The 26699-nt window shown below is 42.0% G+C and overlaps 1 protein-coding gene and 1 long non-coding RNA gene across 3 annotated transcripts in view; one reads left to right on the top strand and one right to left on the bottom strand.

The window, feature by feature from the left end:
• The first annotated feature begins 1167 nt into the window (after window positions 1–1167).
• Window positions 1168–18220, top strand: LOC118013165 (caspase-1-like). Of its 2 annotated transcripts, XM_035008819.1 has the most exons (11): window positions 1168–1219; window positions 1797–2063; window positions 4460–4519; window positions 6190–6444; window positions 9868–9974; window positions 11022–11195; window positions 12325–12559; window positions 13372–13515; window positions 14727–14836; window positions 16303–16406; window positions 18114–18220. In XM_035008819.1, exons 1-10 carry the CDS (start codon window positions 1213–1215, stop codon window positions 16399–16401), a joined length of 1458 nt encoding a protein of 485 aa, XP_034864710.1. In that variant the 5' UTR covers window positions 1168–1212; the 3' UTR covers window positions 16402–16406; window positions 18114–18220. The 2 variants fall into 2 exon arrangements, with proteins under 2 accessions (XP_034864710.1, XP_034864711.1); XM_035008820.1 differs by lacking the exon at window positions 6190–6444.
• LOC118013167 overlaps window positions 13438–26699 on the bottom strand; it is a 37991-nt gene continuing 24729 nt past the window's right edge. Inside the window, exons 3-4 of the long non-coding RNA XR_004679943.1 lie at window positions 14709–14964; window positions 13438–13574 (exon numbers count right to left, since the gene is read on the bottom strand). This is a non-coding gene — a long non-coding RNA (uncharacterized LOC118013167). The remainder of the gene's footprint in view (window positions 13575–14708; window positions 14965–26699) is intronic.

Here is a 26699-nt window from a genome sequence, read left to right as displayed (position 1 = left end):
CAGCTGTGAATATTTATTCACGTATTTCACACGTGTGCACACAGCCACACACCCACATACACACAGAGGATATTTTAATAACTCTGTGTCCTTATTCTCTTAAATGATTTTTTTTTTAAGATTTTTTATTTATTTATTTGAGAGAGAGAGAATGAGAGAGAGCAAGCACGGGGAGGGGGGAGGGTCAGAGGGAGAAGCAGACTCCCCGCCGAGCAGGGAGCCCGATGCGGGACTCGATCCCGGGACTCCAGGATCATGACCAGAGCCGAAGGCAGTCACTTAACTGACTGAGCCACCCAGGCACCCTCTCTTAAGACTATATAAGGAATGAATGGTTAGGCTGCTACGTCAGATATTCTGAGTCCAGAGCCTGACTTTTACTCTCTATGGTGTCCCTCAAAACAGAGCCATCTGCCATGGGAGAGCAATAGAAAAGAAAACTTTTGATTCTGGTGCCAACTGTTTCCATTCCTAAAAGCAAGATGGCTTCACAGGAATGCCACCCAGAGCTGCTGGATGGGGCACAGGGTGCAGGCGCTCAGCTTCTCCAAATGCTTCAGACTGAGTGTCTATGTCCCCCCAAGAATCCGTGTGCCGAAAACCTGATGCCCGAGGTGATGTTAGTAGGAGCTGAGGTCTTTGGAAGCTGATCAGGTCATGAAGGCAGAGCCCTTATAAGAGAGGCTCCAGACAACCCTTTGCCTTTTCCCAAGGTGAGGACCGGCTGGGTGAGCAGTCAGCAGCCTGGCCCCTGAGCGTGGACTCCCAGCCTTCAGAGCCCTGAGAAACCAATCCCTCTCCTTCAGAAGCCTCCGTCTATGGTATTTCGCGCTCACCGCCTAGATGGACTAAGATGCCAAGGTAGGAGTGACTTTTCCAGATCACACTTCCTAATTCCTAACGAATGGGAGAGTCAGCGCTGTGCGAGTCAAACCCTGTGTGCACTTTCCCACTTTGCACTTTTTCTCCAAGCCCTGCTCCCCTCCTCTGATCTCATCCAAGTGCCAGGGAAAGAAATTTCCCAAAGATACATTCCTTGATGCAGGTTTCGGAGAACTATTTTTCGTGGGGGGTGGGGGGGTGGTGGAAAACAAAACAGGATGATTGTGCATGAGCAATGGGTATTTCTCAATAAGCACACACGCCCTGCTGAAAGGGAAGGGGATACGCTTTCAGTTTCAGACTGTCCTTCGAAGCTGAGAGAGAAAAGCCATGGCTGGTGAGTCTCCAACCGTCTGAAAGGGCATGTCTGGGGGAAACACAGTCCTGGCTGGTCTGTAGTTCTGTGACTGTGTGGGTGGGCACAACGGGGGATGGGGGCCACCGGGGAGCAGGTGGGAAGGCAAAAGGAGGGCCCGGGAGACTCCTCGCAGCCTGGAGAAAGGCCAGGCCACAGCCAGGAGGGAACTGGGGCTTCACTGGCATCCTGGGGATGCTCTGCAGTCCTAACTGAATGTTAAAGGCCTGAGTGTGACAGAGGGTGCCGAAGTGGCCCGGGAAAGGACATGGGACATCACTCTTCATTATTTTCTTTTGTGGAGTTGAGTACATGTGGGGCATGTGGGGATGATCCCAGGTTTTCAGATGCAAATGGCGGGAGAGCAACTCTGTCCTCAGGCTGCTCAGTGAGCACCCAGGGTCAATGCTGAGGGGGCACTGAGAGACCGTGGGGGTCTTCAGGGGTCCTGTGCTGCGTGGGGAGGGACGTCAAGTCTAAAGCAGGCTACTCCTTGGTGCTGAGCTGAGAGGAAATGAGACTGCTTTCATGACTTGAGGAATCCTTGTGCTTCACTCAGACAAGACCCTGAAGGACAAGCGGAGGCTGTTTGTCAGCTCAGTGAACACAGGGACGCTCAACGGCTTGCTGGATGAGCTCTTAGAGAAAAGAGTGCTGAACCAGGAGGAGATGGAGAGAGTGCGGTATGAAAATGCTACAGTGATGGATAAGGCCCGAGCTCTGATTGACTCTGTTGTCCGGAAAGGGTCACAGGCATGCGATATTTTTATTTGTTATATTCGTGAAGAGGACTCCTTCCTTGCAGAGAAGATGGGGCTTTCCTCAGGTAAGGGTCAATTCCTCCCACTGAGGTGCATGGCGGGCCCATGTCCTCGTGCCCAACGTTTGCTTTCTTCCTTGGTCAGGTTAGTTTGCAGACAACGTCCCAGTTCCTGGCCTCAGGGCCCCATTTCTGTATCAGTAGCTCTACTGCAAGTCTCCTGCTTCTTCCTTTTTGTCCTGGTCCTTTGACCTCAGGATCCTTCCTTTGATTGATGCTCACGTCCCATCCTGAATACGCCATACCTCCTTTGTGGAACTTCATGAGGACAGTCTGAAAAGCTTCATACTATATTCTCTAGTCATCCTGGCAAAGCACTGACTCAGTCTCTCTCTCTCTCTCAGTCTCTCTCTCTCCTTAAAGTCCAGGGCTCCCTGGGAACTTGTGTAGTCATCTGACGTAAAGACTCAGATACTTTTTATAACATCTCTCCAAAATCTGACTCTCCAGGAGGAACAAAATATATTTCAGGGATGGTGGAACACTCAGAATAAATTCAGTGCTTACAGAAAAGTAAGGATTTTAAGTGGACTCTTCCTTCTAGGTACCTCCTCGCATTTTCTTTTGAGTAAGAGTGTCCACTAGTATGGTTCTGGGCTGTGGACCATTCTATGAGGCCCAGCCCCCTGTACCTCCAGTTCTTCTGAGAGCCCAAGACCAGGCGCAGACATCTGAACAATCCCTTCTGTGGTCACTTAGTCCCTGCACATAGTGAAGACAGGAGCTCCAGTGGAGTCCAGCCCTGGTCTCTTAGGCACTTGCCAAAGCCATTTAGAAAAAGAAGATGTTCTTTGAAAATGAGAAGCCTTTTTTCCTGGGGATTGGCCTGGAGGCACTTGTCCAACCCACTGTGACATACTAGCCTGGAGTCTGCCGCTCCAGTTGTCATGTGTCCCTCCCCGGTCAGCGTCCTCATGGTTTCATCTCTCTCTCATCCATTGGCCAATTTCTGTAGGTCCATAGACTATGACAATGAGATATAATATTTGGATGCACTTGAATGGGAGAGATCTTCCTAAAAGAAAGTTCTTGGTCGTAAGAAGACCTACTTCCTATTGCCATAAAAAAGGCCTCCACCAGAGAACGTTCTTTTTTTTTTTTTTTTTTTTTTAAGATTTTATTTGTTTGACACAGAGAGAGAGAGACAGTAAGAGAGGGAACACAAGCAGGGGGAGTGGGAGAGGGAGAAGCAGGCTTCCCGCTGAGCAGGGAGCCCGATGCGGGGCTCGATCCCAGGACCCTGGAATCATGACCTGAGCCGAAGGCAGACGCTTAATGACTGAGCCACCCAGGTGCCCTCAGAGAATGTTCTTGAATTCACTGATGGTTAATGCATTCCAGCAGTCTAGATGGGAAGGATGGGACAAACTGTAGTGTGCCACCTCGGGCTTGATGCTGTGACTCCCTCCATTCAGGAAATTGGACCATATTTTGTCTATGGAAATCCTGTCTTCAATAAGTACTATAAAATGAAGATTGGGGAGCATTTCTCACTTGTTAGCTTATGCCAATCCTGAAAGTTTCTGGAATAAACTTCTCAGGTGGATGTTGTCATACTGAGATCCTCATAAAACCTTCAACAAATTTAAATTCAATTCTTGTCCTTAAAATCAACAATCATAAAAGTGACCGAAGAGGATCTTTTAATAGGTTTGGGTGATTTTATGCAACCAAACACTGTAACTGCGCTTCCCACTGTTTTCCTCCTCTGAGTGTGGCTTCTGCCACCTAGTATGACAGATGCAGATTATGGAGGTGATGGTCAGGGATCCTGGCACATGCGTCCTCAGATAGTGGCCTTTGTGGGCTGGAGGAGTAGCATACTTAGGAGCCCACAGATGATAAGAAAGACAGTTTGCATATGTATCCTGGCTTGACCACCTTCCTGTTCAATGACACTTGGGAAACTGACTTAACACTGAGGGTTGGCCAGGGGGGTCACCTCATCCTCATTTTCTGCTGTGGTAAATCTTAGCAAAGCTAAGCGTCCATGTGCACATGCCTGTTCTTCTTCATTTTCTCTCCGAAGTCCAGGCCAGCTCTGAGTGACACACGCAACATGGCACACACCTGTCGGGCAGCAGTGGTCACCCCAGGAGCCACCTTGAGACAGGAGAATTAAGAGACCTCTTGATCTACATCAGTTGCTGTCTCCATTTCCCTTCACCCTGGAAAGCAGAAATGGAAAGTAACTTGCAGACACTCCTTTGTTCTGCCTCCAGGGGGAACGTTCAGTCAGCCAGGCTAGAGGCTTTGGCTTCTCAGTGACGGGTATAGTTCTAAGTTAGCTGCACCTTGAACAGGCCTGCAGAAGATGTGTTCACTGGGGGGTGTCCAACAGGTCGGGCGAGATTACTTGGAGATGATAAGTGACTATTTTAATGTCCTGAATCTTTCCTCAGGTGCACCATCTGGAAGTCAACTTAACTCAGACTCTCAAGCAGCAATTCTTCCTTCACCAGGTAACGGTATTTTCCAAGCAAGAACATTTTTTGAACCTCATCTTTCTTGACATTAACTCTGTGTTTACGGGATGACCCCAGAGTGAGAGGGCGATAGGTTACTCTCATGGATTGGTCCTATGCCTTTCTCTCTTCTTAATCTTTGTGCTTTAGCAGAGGCCATCCCTGTAGCTTTACCACCATGTTCATACTCACAAATCTAAATCTGTGTCCCAAACCTGACTACCCACTTGAATACCACACTTGACTATTCTAGTTCCTACTGAACATACACGCTCCTGTTTCCCTCAGGGAGCTGAGCTTGTCATCCTTCCCCTACCTTGCTTCTCCTCCACTTGCCCCTGTCCTGGGTAATGGCACCACTATCACCCAGTTAGTCAAACCAGAAACCTGAATTGTCTTGGGTTTTCTTTTCCCTCACTTCCAACATTCCAGCAGTGGCCAAGCTTACTGATTCCTCTCTCAAATCCAGATCCTGCTCTCCACTTCTATTTCTGCTACTATATTTCAGAATCCTGATTCTTATAGTGGCCTATGGTTCTTCAGCCATAACTCCTACTATATTTTTCTTGTCATTAAAGAATTAAATCTATCCTTTTCCCCTATTGGACTTTAAACTTTATGAGGAAATTAGACACACCTGACTTACTTGTAGGTAAGATCCCATCACAGTAGTTGATTCAGTGTGCATGCAATAAATGTTTGTTAAAATACTATTTCACTAAATAATTTCATCAAAATTGCTAGTATACTAGGCCATAAGAAAAATATTTGACACATGCCAACTGTGTTATAGATCTTGCTCTATGGACTGTTTAGAGAGGAATGAACAAGACAAACAAGGTTCCTGCTTTTATTGCTCTTATAAAAATACACAAAATATGAAGGAATAGGTATTTAAGAATTTCCACCATTAAATTAAAGCTAGACAAAAATTTTGGGTTGGAAATGACACTACACACAACCCTATCAGCTAAGATGATCCCAGACAGTAGTAAATTACCCTGGTGTCAAGTTAATCTATCATATGGAAAGATTAGTCATCAGATGATTTTCAATTAAGAATTCTTATTGAGATAAGTTCTTAAAATATTAGGGGTCTAGAGTCATTCATTCATTTCTTCATTAATTTATGCATTCAGCAAGCATATAAGTGTTTATAAGTATTTTAAGCACAAAGATGTGGGCATGAGATGTGGGTACAAAGATATGGAATCAAAGACATTGTGCTTTTACCAAGGAAATTCAATACAGAAGAAAGAAAAGATCCTACAGTCTAGTGGAAAAAATTTACAGTTCTAGGCAACAGCATGGCCTTTCCTTGGAGCATATATTACAAACGGATTATCATCATCACTGTGAGAAAGAGAAATATGAAAGCAGTAGGTGGCCAGGAAGTTAGCATTAGGCCCAGTGTCACAGAAGAAAGATGAGAAGCTCCCTCCAAAAATCTTCAGTGGGGATGAATCATTAAACGCAGCCCAGTGTGAATTTGATGGGCTCAGAGAACTCTATGGATATGATGAAAGAGGACATACTTTATGGGGCAAATGGCGAAATAGACAGAAGGCATTTTCAGGGGTATTTCCCATAATGAGGAACTTTCTAGAGACAGGGCAAAACTCTTTAAGTTGTACCTATAGTTGAAGGAGTGTTTGTATTTCTGACAGAAGACAAACATGACAAAAACCCATTTAAGATTTTGGAAACTGTGGGCAAAGAACTCATTACTGGTGTTTTGCATGGCTTGTTGGAAAAAGATGTTCTGAAATTGGAGGAAGGAGAAAAGAAAAAATTTTATGATGCCAAACCTGAAGACAAACCCTGGGTCTTTCTGGACTCTGTGCGACAGAAACGGCAGGAGGCAGGTCAAGCCCTTGTCCAAACTTTCATTAAAACGGACAAATATTCCACCAGTGTAAAAGGTAAACTGAAATCACTTAACAATGGGTGTCTCAAATTTTCCAGAATCTACTTAACACCAAGGCCCCTCCAGGGTCCTCCATAATCCCACCATCCTTCCATTACTAATGTATAATTTTTTACTAAATCTGTCATCATCCTCTGAGAGGCCATCTTGCCTTTTGTGGGAGGGGATCCACTTTCCAATTAGCTAAGAAGCTGAGTCGCTGTGCTCCCATTGCTCATAGAAAGAGCTGAGTGTGGACATGGTGTAGTAAAGGATATCCGCATGTGGACCCAGGTTCCATCACTGTAGATACTCCATGATTTCATTCCAGCTCCTTAACCTCCCTGGGCATCAGTCTCAGGATCTGGGAAACGGTGACAATTTTGGTAACTTCTTCACAGGCTAGGGACTTCGTGGCAGGCACAGGCTGACAACTCCGAAGACAGTAGCTCTCACCCAGAATTCTCTTCTGAACTCCAGATACACTTACCTCTCGCTGCACATTCAACATTTCCATCCAAAGACTCCACTGACTTCACAAAACTAACATCTGTAGAGTTAAACACTTGATTCCCCTCATCAGATCTGTTCTGAATTCGACAGGACTATAATCCACCAAGTTTCTTCATCGAGAGCACAGGTGTTTTCTTCATGAGGGAATAGTAGCTCTCAGCAGAGTGCCAGCCACACAGCAGGCATGTCATAAACACAGGATGAATGCAAGAGATAAAGAACAGGCATGCAGTAGATACTAGTTTTCAAAAGTATTACTTCGCTTCTAGTATTTAGACCTTTCTAGTGCTTACTCATTTCTGTACATTACAAAATATGCTCAGGAGAACACCTGTAAAGTGTTCAATCTATTAAAACACTTTAATTCTGACCTAGATTGAATTATAAGTATTACTAGAACCTAAATGGCCCCTTGCCCAAGTTCACCAGTGACAGACTTGATTCACTACAGAGGTTAAGCTCAAATCCCAGTCCTGAAAGCTCAGAGTTGATCAATAATAATAATAAGAAGAAGCAATAATAAACAAAGTGCAATAGGGGCACCTGGGTGGCTCAGTCGTTGAGCGTCTGCCTTCGGCTCGGGTCATGATCCCAGGGTCCTGGGATCGAGCCCCGCATCGGGCTCCCTGCTCTGTGGGAAGCCCGCTTCTCCCTCTCCCACTCCCCCTGCTTGTGTTCCCTCTCTCACTGTGTCTCTCTCTGTCAAATAAATAAATAAAATATTAAAAAAAAAAAACAAAAAAACAAAGTGCAATAGAAACTGTAGAGACCTCACTATAGCAAATATGCTTTTTCAACAAGTCCATGTGAGGCTCCCTGGGTGCTCTCTGCACGCGGGGGCCCCAGAGGAGTCCCAGGGCACCTGCAGGCCAGGAAGCTGGGTGAGCTGGGCTACTGGCATATGGAAAGACCTTGGCCAGGCCTTCTGGACACAGATACCATTCTGATATAACAAACTCATATATGTGCATTCTATGCAACGAGCACTGTTAATCTTGGGAATAACTACTTGGATGCCTACCTGCCAAGGGAGATGGCTCTGTTTTACCTTGGACCAGTCTCTTCCTTTTTGTATCAGTTTAAGGGGTTTCTTGAGCATTTCATTAAGTAACAGATAAGACAAACGTTAAAATTTTTATCTAAACTACGAATTCTCTCATTTCTTTCTGTGTGCTGCCAGGCAAATGCAACCCCCTTTGGGCAGCAGGCTGCACTACAGTATTTATTATGTTGTAATGAAAGATTCATTTTCATGCTAACTTTACTATTAAATGTGAGATAGAAATCCTATCTAATTCTCAATTTTATCTGCAAACATGGTATCTGTACACAGATACAAGATGGTCATTAGGAGCTGATGTTCATTAATTAGGATGTTCACCAAACCTGGACACAACCTGGAAACAGGAGAATTTTGCTGAGAAAATTTATCCTCTGACCAGAGACTAGCCCAGGAGCCTGGACATCCTCACATTGGTGGAATCTTCTGGAATACAAAGGGAGAGCAACTGTCTCTGTTTAAGAAATGTTCAGAAAGCCCGGTTTCTTTAAAGACTTGTAATCCGCTGCATCTCCAGAGGTCAGGTTTTTAGCATTCAGTTTAGAAAGACATTTATCACAAAAATGTTATTTAAAAACTAATGGAAACAAATGAGTGAAACAGGAAAAAAAAGTATAAAATATAAAAACTGAAAATTTTGTACAGGATAACATTGCTTTTGTCATTTAAATAAAAGAAAATCAGAGGATTTCTTGGTTGGCTTGTGTCACTGAACACAAAGGTTTATTCCTTTCAGGGACAAAATCCTTGTTACATTACGTCTTGGCAAACTGCTAAATTCTGTTTATGGATTCCTCTTCCTCATTTCTCCAAGGGCGGGCTCAGGACTTGCCAAGCTTCTTGCACAATCTCAGTTAAGCGAGGCCAAGTGGGGTCGGACAGTCCTACATTTCTCTAGAGATCAGGTCAGGATGAGTCAGAGACAAACTTCCCCAGGTGGGAGGAGGTATTTTCTCACATTTGAAAACATGGATTGAAAACTTCATGCTAGTTAGTTCGCACTTTGGGGGCAAGGACATCCAGAGCACATTACGATCCCTAGCAGATGACTGTCTGGTCGACCCCGGACACAGGGCCGGTTACTAGATAGGTTTCTCCTTTAAGTCGCTGACTTCACGTCTTGGTGAGGAGCCACCACAGTCTGTCTCCTCCACAAAGGTCAAGCATCCGTGCACAGTTGAAGATTCCGTCGCCTGTGTGCGCAGGTGTCTGCACGTGCTGCCTGGGGTGGGAGTGGACTCAGGATTGTACACCGTACAACAGGATAGCTACCAGCCACACCTAGCTACTCAGGGCTGGAGTCGTGATCAGGAACACACGTTGAGAGGATGAGATTTTGCATATATCATGTTAAAATATATTACTCATATTAATTAATTTCATCTGTTTCTTTTTAGTTTCTTACCAAGGACATTACAAAATTTTGAATTGCACATATGGCTCAATTTCATTTCTAAGGGACAGCACTCCAATAAATCTTAACTCAGGATGTTCTTGATCAGAGACAATAGAAGGTCCATGAGTGGACGAGTGAGGGCCCTAGAGCAAAACCATTGGAAAAATCAAACTGTTTTTGCTGAATATGGCAAGGCCAAATTCGACCCCAAATCATCAAGGTGTTTTCGTCAGAATTATCAGAAACCTACACCTGCATTTTCGGGTGGATCTGCTTCCTCTACTAACAATCTTCCTGTTCTTTCCTACTCAAAAGAAACATCCTCACACTAGAGGTTAGACACACAATCATAACCCCTACACGCTGGAAGATCTTTTTCCCATGATTTCCCTTCTCTGTCAGTATTCCTAAGGGAAAATTGGGTCACAAAGGCAGATATCCTAATTTATGATCCGTGATGTATCCTGCAGGTCCCGAGGACGTGCCTGGGCAACCTGAGCCAGAAGAATCTACAGATACTCTCAAGCTTTGTCCTCATGAAGAATTCATGAAACTGTATAATGAGAAGGCTGCAGAGGTGCTATGCTCGGTCCATGACATCGAGAATAAGAGAGAAACAAGTGTTTTCACTAACAACACGATTTCCTAAAATGCTGATTGCAGATTTGGGGAGTGGGGACAGTGGCAATCTTATCCATAGATACTCTGAGCAGGGAGGAAATCATGTGGCCTCCCACAGACTCCAATTCTCTTTCAACCCCATGACAGAATACAGATCTCTCATCTTGTTCATTTATTTGTTCTCGAATCTATTTGTTATTTATGACAATTTTAGCTGTAGTTACAGAAGCAAAATATTTATAAGAGAACATGGCTGAGTAACAGTTGTTTGCATTCTAGTTGAAAAGCCTAGACAAAAAGCATATTTTTTAAAAAAAGATAAAGTCTGCATAGCATTGTATGTTGATGCCTTAAAAAAAAAAAAAAGTACCAAAATAATAATGTTACCAAAGAAAAAAGGCCCCTGATGTATTCATTTTTAGCTGGAGCCAGTGCCAAGTGTCTCCTGGCTTCTACAAAACTGGACTGAATGCTAAGAAAGACGACTAGGTGGAGAAGAGAGAGGAGGAGAGGGTAGGGAGCAGTCTAGTCTCCTGAAGATTTTTGAGTCACCATCCCAGCTATATACTGGGTCCTGCTGTGGATTCTTAAAAGACAACTTACTTCCAATTTGCACTTCTTTTTTTTTTTTTTTTAATTATTTATTTATTTGACAGAGAGAGACGCAGCGAGAGAGGGAACACAAGCAGGGGGAGTGGGAGAGGGAGAAGCAGGCTTCCCGCCGAGCAAGGAGCCCGATGTGGGACTCGATCCCAGAACCCTGGGATTATGACCCGAGCCGAAGGCAGACGCTTAACGACTGAGCCACCCAGGCGCCCCCAATTTGCACTTCTTGCTTCTGCCAACTCAATCCATTACAGAGAGATAGGAGGGCAATGTCTTCTGGTACAGGACGGGGGACAGGGCAGCTAAAGGAGCCCTGAGCACAGTAACAGTGACTGGTGGATGAGGGTGTCAAAGGAGATTAAGTAAGTCAAGCTCACTGTATATCCATTTCCTGCAGATCTACCCAATAAAGGAGAGAAAGGATCGTACTCGTCTCGCTCTCATCATATGCAATATAGAGTTCGATCATCTTTCTCCCAGGAATGGGGCCAAACTTGACATCGCAGGGATGAAGAGTCTACTGGAGGGCCTTGGCTACAGTGTGGATGTGAAAGAGAACCTCACTGCTAAGGTAGGGGCCCCTCACCCATCCCAAACATGTATATATTCAATACGCATCCTACTATGAAGATGTTAGCTTTAGCATATTAGGCAAATACTTTGACATCCTTAGGCCATATTTGTGTGTGTGTGTGTTTAAAACATGAAAGTAAGAAACAGGGAAAATCCATGTCTTTTTTGAGCTTTAAATATCCTCAGTTCCATAACTGGACAAAGTGATTGGCATGTGTATCCAGACAATCCTTAGTTCCAAAGTGGGGTGATTAGAACTCAGCCCCAACAGTGCCTAGAAAATCCTAGAGTGATGTATATTTCATAGACGTGTACTCACCATGTATGTATCGAGTCCCAACTGTGTCCCAGGGGCACTTCCTGGCATTGGGCACAGGTCTGTGAATGAGACAGGAAACTCCCAGCTGCAGTGCTCTAGGCTCGCTTGGTGCAGGATAATCGTACCATAAGCAAAACAGAAAATTTCACAGCTTTGGTGCGTCTCTGTAAGAGTGAAAAGAAAGTTAAAAGGAAGTGAAAAGGAAGCAGGAGAGCAAACTGGTGAGTGGGGATCCCAGCAAACATGATGTGAGATGGGATCTTTGGGGAGTTACTACAGGAGTGGACACATGAGTATGGGGAACCGCACAGCTCTGGACAGCTGTGGATGAACTGCATTCGGAACTGAATGGAAGCCACACAGTAGCTGTACAGCAAGACCGGGGTGGCTGGAGACCGGGGGAGATGAGGCAGCATGAGAGAGGAGTATTTGTACATCAGAGGTTTGATTTTATTCTAAGCACAGTGGGAAGTGTTTTATGGGATCTGGTAGGATGCATTTATGACCCAAGGCTCTTATCAAGTAATGAGAGGAAAGAGAGACAGAAAGGAAAAAGTACCTCAGTGACAAAAAGTGACTGTCAAATATATCAAGAGGAGTGTATACAATGTCATCAGGAGTGGAAAGTTCTACCCACTGCTCCATTATAGAAAGAAACATCAGACAGCCGTCCTTGAGCAAGCAGTGCGTGAAGGCATAGCGAGTGGAACATTCTGGATGTTTCTTACACTGCTGCTCAGGATAAGCAGGAGGTGAGACCAACTGAAATGCTTCTCCTATCAAAGTGAGCTCTGGAGGTCTTTTTCAGGATATGGAGTCAGCACTGAGGGCATTCGCCGCCCGCCCAGAGCACAAGTGCTCAGACAGCACGTTCCTGGTGCTCATGTCTCACGGAATCCTGAGTGGAATCTGCGGGACTACCTTCAGCCAGGAAAACCCGGATGTGCTACCTTATGACACCATCTTCCAGATCTTCAACAACCGTAACTGCCTCAACCTCAGGGACAAACCCAAGGTCATCATCATCCAGGCCTGCAGAGGTGGTGAGTTCTGAGATGGAAACCCCAACGGTCATGAAGGTGTCGGGGGAGAACTGTGATGTGTGCTTTGTTTCTAGAGGAGACGATCTTCGACCCCTTTCAGGGCAAATAAACTAGACTGAATTAATAGGAACCTCCCCTGAGGGGGCTGGTATCATGAGCATTTGTCCCATCAGCTGACAAATTTCTGTTCAACTTAATCCAGGGGAAGTGGTGAAGAAGACCACCAGAATTACTAAATTGAAGCTAAACATAAATATCCAAAGCCTGGGACAAAATGATTTTAATGAGGGCTTTCCTTGTTAATGTTTTACAGTCATTTTGACAATCTCTGGCTTGAGAAAAATTTCCTTTGAAAGTGAGCATATTATGTAATAGCAGCATCCTTTTTTTTTAAATCAGGCATATTGAAAGGGAAGTGAGTAGGAAGGTGAGGGAACTTGGGATGGCAGTCAAAAGAAACTTCTTTTTTCCTGACTTCCAACTGTCCTTTAGCTTTGTGGAGCAATGTTTGGGGGGAAAAGGAAACAAACATAATTTACCTAAAAAATGTAACTATGCTCTCTGAAATTAGGCAACTAAGGCTTTAACTTCTATTCTCTTAGTAAATGGTTTCTTCTAGTTTTGTGATGCTGTCAGCATTAATTGGCACATTGCTGAAGGACCCTAGAGAAAGGCAGAGCACTATGTGTGCATGGTGTGTGTGCGCGTGCATGTGTCTAACTGGTTGGAATAACTACTTAAAAACAAAGAGGTGGGCAATTGCTCTAGGCATCCTGAGAGGCACACAGTGTGTAAAGTTGATATCTCCACAGAAAGTTCTGGGGAAGTGTGGGTCAGTGACTCACCAGCGGCCTCAACCAACAGCTTCTCACATCGACCTCTGCTCCTGGAGAGTGATGCCATCCACAAGGTCCACGTCGAGAAGGACTTCGTTGCTTTCTGCTCCTCGACCCCACGTATGTGTCTTTCCAGTGCACACAGGGATTTGTGGGCCTGAGGCCACCTCTGAATGATTCTAGAAAATCAACATAGGCTCCGTGCAGCAATGAGCCAAAGTAAATTTTAAGTCTTGTCGATATATTTTAAATCTTGTCTCGTCTGTTCTATGGGGATGAAGCCTCTGTTTTTCCCCTTGCTTTCTAAGACTGTGCTTTTATTAGAAGTGTTGTGCTTTACAGTCAAAGGTACACCAAACATTAAAACAAACTAATGCAAGGAACTCCCTTTATCATATACCATTTTAAAGCAAATGACTGATTCGTTTTTCTACTAAATCCATTCAACATTTTGAGAAGAGTTTTCCTGGGTCCTGGGACTGGCTGCCCTTTCTCAGGTGATCAAGTGCAAGCCTTCTGCTCCGTGCTCCCCGTCTGGCGCTGTCTGGATGGCGCTATCACACGCCCCGGGACAATGGGGATGCCCCTCTAAAAGAAGTAGGAAATGATACCTGGGGGCTTATTTAGTTTAGTTCTTGACCTCTACGTAATCTACTAACAGTAGAGCAGTGTTTAGTTCTTGACCTCTACGTAATCATCTGAAGAAGCCTTACATTGGGTGTTTCTAATTTGCAAATTTTTCTTTTCAGTCTTTTTAAACCACTTTATAGAAATATGATTGACGTTCGCTAGGACTTAATGAGTTTGGAGATAAGTATTATCTGTGAAACCAGCACCAAAATCCATGCCATAAACATATCCATCCCCTCCAAAAGTTTCCTTTGGGTCTGTTCACCTATTTTGTTTATTATATTGTGAAAGACAGCACAGTATATAATCTATAAGTGGCCACCTGTGAAAATGTGGCAACATTCTTGAATCCTTCTATTCTTTCCTCTGTAAAATGGGGTAATTCCAGTTATCTCTCAAGCCTCTTTTGAAAGCCAAGTGCATGAACATAGGGCACATAATTAAAAGTCAGTCGGTCCTAAGAATATAATGCAACCACCGTGCCCTCTCCTGCAGTTCTGATGAGCTGCCCTGTTAGTTCAGCCTCTGCTAGTTTTTCATTTGTTTGCTTCTTCTTATCTGTGCAAAATGAGTTAATGTTGGGTTATAGCTGCTTCTCCTAAACACATCAAGGTAACTACCAAGCTATGCTTTAGAAAAGACTGTAAGCAAAATGAGAGTGAAGGCCACAGCCCAAGGCTTACCACTTCCTGTCTTCATAGATAATGTATCCTGGAGACACGCCACAAAGGGATCTCTCTTCATTGTACAACTCATCACATGCTTCCAAAAATATTCTTGGTGCTACCACCTCATAGAAGTATTTCAGAAGGTGAGCTCGTCCTTCCTCTTCTCGTCATTGGTTTGGGCAGGAAGGCTTTGCTAGGTGACAGTGGCAGAACTGGTCAGGCAAACACAAGTGGAATGGGGTCTGGTTCCCGTCATCTAAGTGTTTAAAACCTGATTTAGGAAATAAAAAAAAAATGCACTGTAGCAGGAGATCGAAATATAAAAAATAATCTAAAATATAAGCTTGTGTGTCATGGGGTGTAAGTTCTTAAATTTCAAAGAGCGGGAGGTATTTGCATTAACTTTCATTGTTTACTTTATTAAATAAATATGGACTGGGTGGCATACTTGTGGGCCCTATCCTGGCGACAAAGGGGCAAACGAGACACATGCATGTGAGACACATGGCCACTGAACAAGTAGGTCAACAAACAAATGTGTGGTTACAGATTGTGATGGGATCTGTAAAGAAAAAGACTGAGGACATGTGAAAGAGAAGCCAGGAGAAGACTGTCTGTGAATGAAGTGGTCAAGAAGGGGAGACCTGATGCTGCTTCCCCAGCTCTGGACACTCCTTAGTCGCCCCTCCTTCCTCCCTCCACGCACTCAGTTTATAGGTTTTTTTTCTATAGGTTCGTTTTTTACCTCGTTTACGTTGTATTAACTCACTCAAATATGAATTTACGAAGGCAGGGATTTGCTAAACGCCTCAACATTCAGGCACATAGAATTAATATTCGTTGAATGAATAAATGTATGAATAAATACATATACGCTCCCTCCTTTTTTAGGGAGCAAGGGATCGGTATTAGGAACATGGAAAAGCGTGGTTGTATTTTCATTCAAAAACACAGAGAACAGTTGTACTCTTCCAGAAGAAGGCTATACCAATAGTAAATTGGAGAAGATAGCAGCATGACATGAGCTGGGTCTCTGAATAGGAGCTTAGCACGTTAAGTCCTTTGGATGAGTAGGATTTAGACATTGCACTTGGAAGGGCATTTCCAGGAAAAGACTAGAAATAATTGGTCTAGGTTAAGTAGGATCTCACTGATCAGCCTGTGGCAAAAGACTTCAGGTCAGCTTGGTAGCAGGGATGTGAAAGTTGCTCAGTGTTCTGGACTTAAGAACAAAATCCTGGGATTTGAGTCTCATTGAATTGAGGAGTTAACCCTGGTGGACGTAGAAAGTCGAGAATTCTCAAGATCCAGTTCCCATGAACAGACCCCAAGGGAAAATTGATTATTAGATCAGAAACAGAAAACAGGAAATGGAGTTTGAAAGGGCTTGGATTAGGCACAAAGTGTTTGAGATAAAGAGTGTATTCTGACATGGGTGTCACTTTTAACAGGTGGGGCAGCAGTGGCAGAGAGTTTGAGTGTCCATGGGGCTGGCCCCATCAATCCTAGGAGCACCCTGCATTCCTAGAATTTTCTGGCTCATGGTGGAAAATCTTTTCTGAGAATTCACAAGAGGCATGTCTCATCTTACCCCTCTTTTTGTTTTTAGGTACAAAAATCATTTGAAAAACCAAATGTTAAAGCCCAGATGCCCACCATTGAACGAATGTCCATGACAAGGCCTTTCTATCTCTTCCCTGGCAACTGAAAATGGTAAGGGTCAAGAGTTGTTGGCAAGTGAAGTAAATGGGAGAGTAATATTGGTGGTGAGGTCCTATGACCAAATGGCAGCTGACAGCATAGATGGTCACACTAGTGTTTCTTGTTGATGTAGTTTGGTGGTTAGTTACTGTTTTTTTACTCTACTTATGTGCGTCTGGATCTTACCTCCACCTCCACAATCAACCCATCTGTGAGTTGAGCAAAACCAAGTTAGGAAGCAATGAACTATGCAGGACACAGGGTAGTAATTATTAAAATAGAAATTTCTTCATGTTTCCATTATGACTTTCCTTCATCTCTCTCATTCCCTCCTTTGCCCACCCCTCCCACATGCCGAGTTACCACACATTGCCTCAGGTCCTGAGCACACAGGAAACAGAGGAGCAAGAACAAAGCAGGACTTTGGTCCTCTGAGTGCCTATGCATTGCATTGCTACTCCAAGCTACCATCACCAGAGAGTATAAAAGCTGCCCTGTGTAGAGGAGGACTCTGGTTCTGCACCACTCTCACAGAGCGGATCTCACGCTCAGAGTGTGCTCTCACACCTGCACATGCTGCTCACAAGCCCCTTTGAGCACTCACCTTCACATGTCGTAGTAGTATTACTGTTACTATTATTTTTGGCCAAAATGCTTTAGGATGGGTACATCAAGGTTAGACCTAAAATTATTTTACTCACAGCAGCTTTATATCGCTCTGTATTATAGGCAATTATGAGTCCCCCTCTCAGAAACATAATTTAAATTCTATTTATTGTGAGGTTTATCTCAGTAGTTTCAATATATGCTCATGCCATCTCCTACCCCTGGTTTCTGACACAGTCACTGCACTGTTGCCCAGATATTTCAGTATAACAGCTTTTGAGGCCTAATTAGTCCAATAGAACCACATTTGGGGACTGAATTATTTACAGGACTAGTATTTATCAAGCACGTACTATGTTCCAGGTTCTGATCCAGATGCTTGCAATATACCAGGCAAGAAAATAAGTGGAGTCCTTGCTCTGAGAAAGCCATGCTCGAGTGAGGGGAGACAGACTCTACCTACACAAGGAAATAGATCCTGTGTCAGAGAGGGAGAAGAGCTAAGGGAAATAAAGGAGGCTAAAGAGACACAGAGGGTGGATGCTGTCTTGCTACAGATAGATTATTCAGGCAAAGTTTCCTTCAGTGATAAAATGGTAAAGTCAGAACAAGGAATGGACAGACTGGGGTGGTGGTGGTGAACCCTGTGGTCCCTGTGGGGGGAAAAGTATCACAGCTTCAGGGAACAGCATGTATAAACACCCCGAGGTAGAAATGTGCTTCACGTGTCTACAGAAGTGCCAAGAGGCAATAGCCTGGAGGAGAATGAGATTAGGGAAAATGGCAGAGACAAATTCAGAAAAGTGGTGGGAAGCCTGGTCACATGGACCTTGGTGGTCATGTGATAAAGGTTTTAAATGTTTTATCCTGAGTGAGACAGAGAGAACCCTTCAAGTGCTTTTGCACAGAGAAATGACATAATCTAGTAACTGAGATTTTGCAAACATCACCTGGAATACTTTTGGGCAAGAAGACTACAAGGGTCACAAATATGAGCCAAAGGAAGTGGCAAAAGGTACCTGGAAGAGGATGGAAACAGAACCATGAGAAGGGACAGACTGAGGTCTTCCCAGGATTGCTATCTTGACATTCTGCTCTTTTTCTCTCCTTCAGGCAGTCGCAGGCAGTCCAGCCCTTCTTGACCAACTTCGAAAAGCACCTTTCCTAGCACAGCACATTCGTGTGACCTTTCGTATTTCAATAAAAATGAAACAAATGAACTGTGTCTTTTACGTCCTCTAGCGGAGAATAGGATTTCAGTTAAAATGGTGGCTGAATGGAAATGAAGTGGAAGACCTGAGCTGGATTTTCCAGCTTTATGACTCACAGAGCGTGTGCACTTTGCTGGGGGAACATAACTGGCTATGACTTGCCCTCAGCAATAGGGTGATGGGAGGCAGGCAGTACCTATCCGGAGGCAAGAACTATATATTGGTCAGCTCCTCAATTGTATCCTTATCAAACCCTGGATCTATAGAATGATCTAGAAGAAGTTTTCTAATTTATTACTTAACCAACATTATAGGTGGAGCTCATTTTTTTTCCTTCAGTAAACTGATTTCAGCAAATTAATCCCATGTATCTTTCTTCCTGCTATACGTTTTTCTTGTTAAGTACTTTTCCCCCAGACTTTCGTACTTTCCACATTTCAGGAAAATTTTATCCATTAGCAAGCCCTTGGCTGTTGTCTAAAATAAGTTGGGGTTTGGTCCAAGATGGTGTAAACTCAGTATATTTTTACAGACATGCAAATATAATTAGATAAATCACAGCAAAGTGCAAGGGAGTGTCAGCAGTAGAAGGAGTAATGTTCACTCTTCTGGAAGGATGGAATGTTGGTAGAGGAATTCTGGCTGCATGGCCATTGGAACTACTAGGTAAGGAGGTATACCACTTCTGCTATGTCCACAGAGAATGATGGATACACATTTTAGTACATAGCTGAACAAAATTAAAAAAATAATAAAAGGATGCTCTAGATGTCAAATATAAACATAATAGTTAAACTTTATATAGATTAATTGTATGTCAGGATTATTGTAAAGATTTCGATTATTGAAAGGGATTTTTGTGTAACTAATTTAAGCCTCATAACAGTCCTGTAATTACTATCAGCATCCCTGTTTTACAGATAACGTAGAGCTTAAATGACCTGTCCAAAGTCACGCAGTTAGCAGGTGAAAGCTCTAGACTTGCTCTGGAATCTGAGTTATTAGCCATTGTGTGGTGTTGCCTTTCCAAAGCAAGGAGAGACTAAAATTGTACGAATTCTTAATTGTAGGGGTTAATTGAATTTTGAATTGCAAGGGTTGACTAACACTACAAGGATTCATGATGGTTTTATTTCTGGACTTGGCCTGCCCATGTAGACACATAAGTCACATCACAAAGATCCAAAAATACATATCACCGATGCCTCATTCTCTGACTACTGAGTGGTGATATTAGAAACCCAATAACAGAAAGACTGCCTCACATCTGCATATAGCGCAAAACTGAAATACACACACACACACACACACACATCTTCCAAACATAGAACTATGTGTACATATATGCACATACAAAAACCAGGAAGAAAAACATATGAACTAAGCATTCAACTTAAGAAGTCAGAAAAATACTAAACCAATACATAAATAGAAGTAAGCAAATAATATAGAGCAAAAACACATGAATGAAATCGTAATGAAACAAAGGACTGAGTGGGTCACTGAAGCAAACACTGGCCCTTTAAAAGAACTAATGAAATCTCAGACATCTAGGGTGCTTGGGTGGCTCAGTTGGTTAAGCAACTGCTCCGGATCACGAGTCCCGGGATCGAGTCCCACATCAGGCTCCCTGCTGAGTGGGGAGTCTGCTTCTCCCTCTGACCCTCCCCCCTCTCGTGCTCACTGTCTCTCTCTCTCTCTCTCTCTCAAATAAATAAATAAATAAATCTTTAGAATCTAAGATATCCAGACAAGACATATTGTGAAAAAAACAATTAGCACAAAGACAGTATTGGACATAAAAAGGTCTGATGAATACAGATAAACATAAATACAGAAAAAAAAATTAGGGAATATCATACATAACACAGAGGAAATACATGGAAAATTTTCTAGAAAAGTTTAATAAACTTAATACATGATAAAATAAAAAACTGAATGGATTCATAAACATTAAACAAATTAATTTTTCTTTGTCATACCTATCTGCAAAAAAGGTTAGACCCAAATGGTTGTAAAGACACGTCTTACGAAACTTCTAGGAAACTGATAAGCTCTACTTTCAATAAACACTCACATAAAAAAGAGAAATACGCTTCTTAAATTCTTTTACAGGGCTTATACAAAACTGAAACAAAATTAGAGAAGAAGAGGAAAAGTTGGAAAAATACTGGCTGATTTCTCACAAACACTCATGTAAAGATTCTAAAAAAACATGTTAGCAAAGCAAATCTAGCCATATCTGAAATAATATTAATATTTATTGATTAGTATTTAGTGGTACTAGCATTTACTCTAAGAATGTGGTTACAGTTTCATAACAGACATATTTAGGATAGCTTTCCTCAAAATAACAGGTTAAGAAGTAGATGCAATATTTTTAAGAAGTTTGTAAAGGGATTCAATAGTACTGAGAATTCATTTATGATAAAAATAATTAAAACCTTAGAAAAATAGGAAGAAAATCCATTCCTTAACCGAATGCATATATTTAATAGGAAATATTAACAAAATAGAAATAGAGGAAAAACAATGTGTGAAAATCTATAGCCTTCTTATGCAGAAATATTTGAGTATTACCTTTAAATAACATACAAGTAAAAAACATTTCTATTCAATTTTGCACTAAAGTTCCAAGCCAATAAAGCCAAAAGTAAAATGTATGAAACACAAGAAAAAAAATCACATTATTCTTGAAAAATATGATTTTATTCACTAAAAATCTCTTCAAATTAATACTATATTCCCTGGATTTGGAAGAATTTGGATCAATATACAAAATTTAACAGCATTCTTGTATTTAATAGATGATAGAAGTGTTTGCTTTTTAAAGCCTCTTCTTACAATAACAATGAACATCATAAGATATTTGAAGGTAACTATAAACAAATATTTTCAAGGTATGTATGGAAAAATAATTTTAAAAAATCACTGAGTGACATGAAAAAAAGGTTTAACTACTGTGAGGGATATCACCATCATTGATTAGAAGACAAAAGTAAAGGTTTCAATTTCTTACCCAAATTAATCTATAAACACAACAGAATAACAAAGAAAACCTAACAGGGAATTTTCTTGAACTTGATAGTTTGTTTATACACCTTGTTTAGAAAGTAAAATAGTAAGAAGAGCTAAGAAAACAATTTTGTGTTAAAGGGATGGAGGTTGCCTAAATTCAAATCAAGACATGATGTAAAGCTCTATCAAGGGAAACAAAAGCAAAATGAACTATTGGGACTCCATCAAGATAAAAAGCTTCTGCAAAGTGAAGGAAACAATCAACAAAACTAAAAGGCAGCCTATGGAATGGGAGATGACATTTGCAAATGACATATCTGATAAAGGGACAGTATCCAAAATCTATAAAGAATTTACCAAACTCAACACCCAAAAAACAAATAATCCAGTTAAGAAATGGGCAGAAGACATGAATAGACACTTTTCCAAAGAAGACATACAGATGGCCAACAGTCACAAAAAAATATGCTCAACATCACTCATCATCAGGGAAATACAAATCAAAACCATGATGAGATACCCCCTCACACCAGTCAGAATGGCTAAAATTGACAACACAGGAAACAACAGATGTTGGTGGGGATGCAGAGAAAGGAGAACTCTCTTACACTGTTGGTGGGAATGCAAACTGGTGCAGCCACTCTGGAAAACACTATGGAGGTTCCTCAAAAAGTTAAAAATTGACTAGGTATTTACCCAAAAGATACAAAAATACTTATTTGAAGGGGCATATGTACCCTGGTGTTTATAGCAGCATTATCAACAATACCTAACTTATGGAAAGAGCCCAAATGTCCATTAACTGATGAATGGATAAAGAAGATGTGGTATATATATGTACAATGGAATATCACTCAGCCATCAAAAAGGACAAAATCTTGCCATTTGCAATGATATGGCTGGAGCTAGGGAGTATAATGCTAAGTGAAATAAGTCAGAGAAAGACAAATACCATATGATCTCACTCATATGTGGAATTTAAGAAACGAAACAGAGGAACATAGGGAGGGAAAAACAAAGAGAGGGAAGCAAACCATAAGAGAATCTTAATTATAGAGAACAAATTGAGGGTTGATGGAGGGAGGTGGGTGAGGAATGGGCTAAATGCGTGATGCGTATTAAATAGGGCACTTGTTATGACGAACATTGGGTGTTATTTGTAAGTGATGAATCACTAAATTCTACTCCTGAAACCAGTATTATATGATATGTTAACTAAGTAGAATTTAAATAAAAATATGACACAAAAAGCTCTATCAGTTGGCATATGGATAGACAGAGACTTAGAAAAGAATACAAAGGATAAAAATGAACAATATAGACTATGTCATGTTGCAGAGTTAAAATAAAAAATGATTCAAGAGGGGCACCTGGGTGGCTCAGTTGTTGAGCCTCTGTCTTCGGCTCAGGTCATGGTCCCAGGGTCCTGGGATCGAGCCCGCATCGGGCTCCCTGCTCAGCGGGAAGCCTGCTTCTCCCTCTCCCACTCCCCCTGCTTGTGTTCCTGCTCTCACTGTGTCTCTCTCTCTCTGTCAAATAAATAAATAAAATCTAAAAAAAAAAAAAAAAGATTCAAGAAACTAGTTTGCAGGGGTGCCTGGGTGGCTCAGTCGTTAAGCATCTGCCTTTGGCTTAGGTCATGATCCCAGCATCCTGGGATCGAGCCCTCCATCGGGCTCCCTGCTCAGCAGGGAGCCTGCTTCTCCCTCTCCCTCTGCCCACTGCTCCCCTACTTGTGCACTTGCTCTTTCTCTCTCTCTCTGTCAAATAAATAAAATCTTAAAAAAAAAAGAAATTAGTTTGCAGAAAAATACACAATCTCACACATATACTTGTTCTATCTCAAGTCTACACAAGAGTATATGTCAACTGGAGTAAGACCTCAATGTGAAAACTGAAACTTTTAAGTTATGAGGAGGAGAAAAATAGAGGACAATGTCTTTATGAGATTTGAGTATTAGGAAATTTCCAAGATTCAGAAAGTACACTGCATAAAGAAAAAGACAAAGTTAATACAATAAAATTTAAGAACACTATATATAATGCTAAACCTTCACAGAAGTAATGGTATCACAGGTGGATGCATGTGTCCAAACTCATCAATATGTATACATTAAACAAGTGTAATGTTTTGCATATAAATTATATGTCAACAAAGCTTAAAAAATGAAAATAAAAGTGAATTCAAAGATGATAAAAGAAAAAGAAGGTTCAGAAACCAGGGGGAGGACTTTTTATTTATATTTTTTAAGATTTTATTTATTTATTTTAGAGAGAGACCATGAGCAGAAGGGGCAGAGCGAGTGGGAGAGAGAATCTCAAGCAAACTCTGCACTGAGTGTGGAGTATGATGCGGGGCTTGATCTCATGAACCTGAGATCATGACCCGGACTGAAACCAAGAGTCAGACGCTTAACCAACTGCACCACCCAGGCACCTCAGGGGAATGACTTTTAAAAATGCACAAAATCAATAAAAGATTCATTTATTCTGTAAACCTGCAAATAGTGAATAATGACTGTATTTAAGGCACTGGGCATCAAGCAGAAAACACAGTTCCTGTCCTCATGGAGCTTGTAATTTGGTGGGGAAGAGAATGATACAGAAACTATATTTATATTATATATAGAAATGAATTTATCAGTAGAAAAGACCTGATGAAAGAGAGGGAGCTGGCCATGAGAAATGTGAAGGAAGAGCATTCCAGACAGAGGGAAAAGCAAGGAGAAATGGCCTGAGACAGGACTGTGCCTGGTGTGTTTGAGGAGGAGCAAGGAGGTTCATGTGGCTGGAATCCATGGGCAGAGAGGAGTGGGGGAAGGAAAGGACATGAGATCAAGGAATTGCCCAAGGTCCAGACCACATAGAGTGCTATGACTGTAAAAGACCTTTCACCTTTTGCTGTAAGACAGAAAACTACTTGAAAATTTTGAGCAGATGAATGAATTTATTAGAGTTACGTTTTATCAAGATCACTCTGGCTACGGGGTTGAGATGACAATAAGAAGGATGGGGCCAAGGAAGACCCGGCAAGAGGACTCAGAAAGCTATTGCAGATATTCAGAGTTGATGGTAGTCTGGATCTGGAAGAAGGATGGAAGAGGAGGGAGCAATCTTCATGAATGGAAGGTAAAGCCAACAGAATTGTCGCTCAACAATGAGAGAAAGGACATAAGAATTAAGTGTTCTGGGTGCCTGGGTGGCTCAGTTGGTTAAGCGACTGCCTTCGGCTCAGGTCATGATCCTGGAGTCCCGGGATCGAGTCCCACATCGGGCTCCTTGCTCAGCAGGGGGTCTGCTTCTCCCTCTGACCCTCCCCCCTCTCATGTGCTCTCTCTCTCTCATTCTCTCTCTCAAATAAATAAATAAAATCTTTAAAAAAAGAAAGAATTAAGCGTTCTACTTTGAAAAACTGTAAGAATAACATGGAAAACCCTCTAACAGGTGGTAGGTTTAGGGGGACTAAGATGTCGACCAGGTACTCAAATCGATGCCCATATGATACTGGCTATATGATTGTGACATTCAGGGGATAGGTATTGGTTGGAGGATAAAATTGTGTGCTGTATATCTGTATCAACAGGACTGAAAACCAAGATACGGGATTGGGCTGCTAAATAAGTGAGGATACATAGAACAGAGGCCTTGAGATATGAATTAACTGGCAAAGTTTACTAAGAGAAGCAGCCAGTGAAGTAACGGGAGAACCAAGACACAGTTGTGATTTGGAAGAAAAATGAATGAAGGGTTTCTGGAAGAGGTGCAAATATCACTATGAAATACTTCTAATTGGTCAAAACAGTGATTGAGGATTAAACATTTAATTTGGCACTGTGGAAGACACTGGTTACATTTTTTTTTGGTACAAGAATAGAGAAAAGACTGGGACTGATTTGAGAGAAAAAAAAGGGAGTTTGGGGAGCTTTTGAGATGTTGTGGAGAAGAGAGGGGTGTGTTCATTATAATGGGTTCATTATAATGTGTTTTATGGTTATAGCAATGACATCATTCAGTGGGAAAATGATGTAGGACAGCATTGGGACTATTACTGAACGATGTCCTTAGGTCGGAGAGCGTGAAGGAGTCAAGTGGGAAGGGATGCCTTAGCCTAGAATTATAGGAGAGAAGAGCAAGCATGTGTGACCAGATAATAACAAGGTGGTAGATCTTGAGGCTAGAAATATTCTTCTCTGAATGGACAATTACTGGAGGGATCAGCCCCCAAAATATGGAAATATAGTCCCAACACAGTGCTTGGCCAGAGATAATACACACAGCCAACAATAATATAAATGCTTTTCATTGTTTCTTAACATTTAGAGTTATTGTATGAACAAAGCACAGAACACTTGGTTGTGGATGCAGAAGTCAATGAAAATCTTAGGACGTTAGACAATGTAAAATAAAAAATACAGGTTAAAAATAGCTGTAATTGTAGATAAAGGAAATTGTATGGGTGCGACTATTATCAACTTCTATACAGAAAATTACATAGGGATAATTAAGCTACTGAGCAACACTTACAAGAAGAAATGAGGGTTAAATTATTTATTTATTTAATTTCAAGTTTTTATTTAAATTCTAGTTAGTTAACATATATGGTAAAATTGGTTTCAGGTGTAGAATTTAGTGATTCATCACTTACACACAACACCCAGTGCCCATCACAACCAGTGCCTTCATTAATACCCATCACCCATCTGGCCCATCCCCTCCCCCACCTCCCTCCATCAACCCTCAGTTTGTTCTCTATAGTTAAGCATCTCTTACGGTTTGCTTCCCTATCTGTTTTTATTTTATTTTTCCTTCCCTGCCCCTATGTCCATCTGTTTTGTTTCTTAAATTCCACATATGAGTGAAATCATATAGTATTTGTCTTTCTCTGACTGACATTTCATTTGGCATAATAAACTCTGGTTCCATCGTGTTATTGCAAGTGATAATATTTCATTACTTTTTATGGCTGAATAACATTCCATTGTACATATACATACCACATCTTCTTTATCCATTCATCAGTCAATGGACATTTGGGCTCTTTCCATAGTTTGGCTATTGTTGATAATGCTGTTATAAACATCGGGGTGCATGTACCCCTTCAAATCTCTATTTTTGTATCCTTTGGGTAAATACTTAGTAGTGCAGCTGCTGGGTTGTAGGGTAGTTCTATTTGTGTGTGTGTGTGTGTGTGTGAGAGAGAGAGAGAGAGAGAGAGAGAGAGAGCATGCAGTGGGGGGTGGTGAGAGGCAGAGGGAGAGAGAGAGAATCCTAAGCAGGCTCCACACCCAGGGCAGAACCTGACTTGGGGCTTGATCTCATGACCCTGAGATCATGACCTGAGCCAAAATCAAGAGTCAGACTCTTAACTGACTGAACCACCTAGGTGCCCCCTATTTTTAACTTTTTGAGAACCCTCCATACTGCTTAGCAGAGTGGCTGCACCACTTTACATTCCCATCAAAAGTGTAAG

The sequence above is a fragment of the Mirounga leonina genome, unplaced genomic scaffold (genome assembly GCF_011800145.1).
Source record: "Mirounga leonina isolate KUSES-001 unplaced genomic scaffold, KU_Mleo_1.0 Mir_153, whole genome shotgun sequence".
Lineage (NCBI taxonomy): Eukaryota > Metazoa > Chordata > Mammalia > Carnivora > Phocidae > Mirounga > Mirounga leonina.
The sequence above is the reverse complement of the archived record's forward strand: the minus strand, read 5'-3'. Positions and strand labels throughout refer to the sequence as shown.

Bases quoted from the DNA above. Each gene is read 5' to 3' on its own strand.
- LOC118013165 (XM_035008819.1), top strand. The intron at 11,196-12,324 runs GTAGGGGCCCCT...GGTCTTTTTCAG, and splicing joins AAGAGAACCTCACTGCTAAG to GATATGGAGTCAGCACTGAG. The intron at 13,516-14,726 runs GTATGTGTCTTT...CTGTCTTCATAG, and splicing joins TTTCTGCTCCTCGACCCCAC to ATAATGTATCCTGGAGACAC.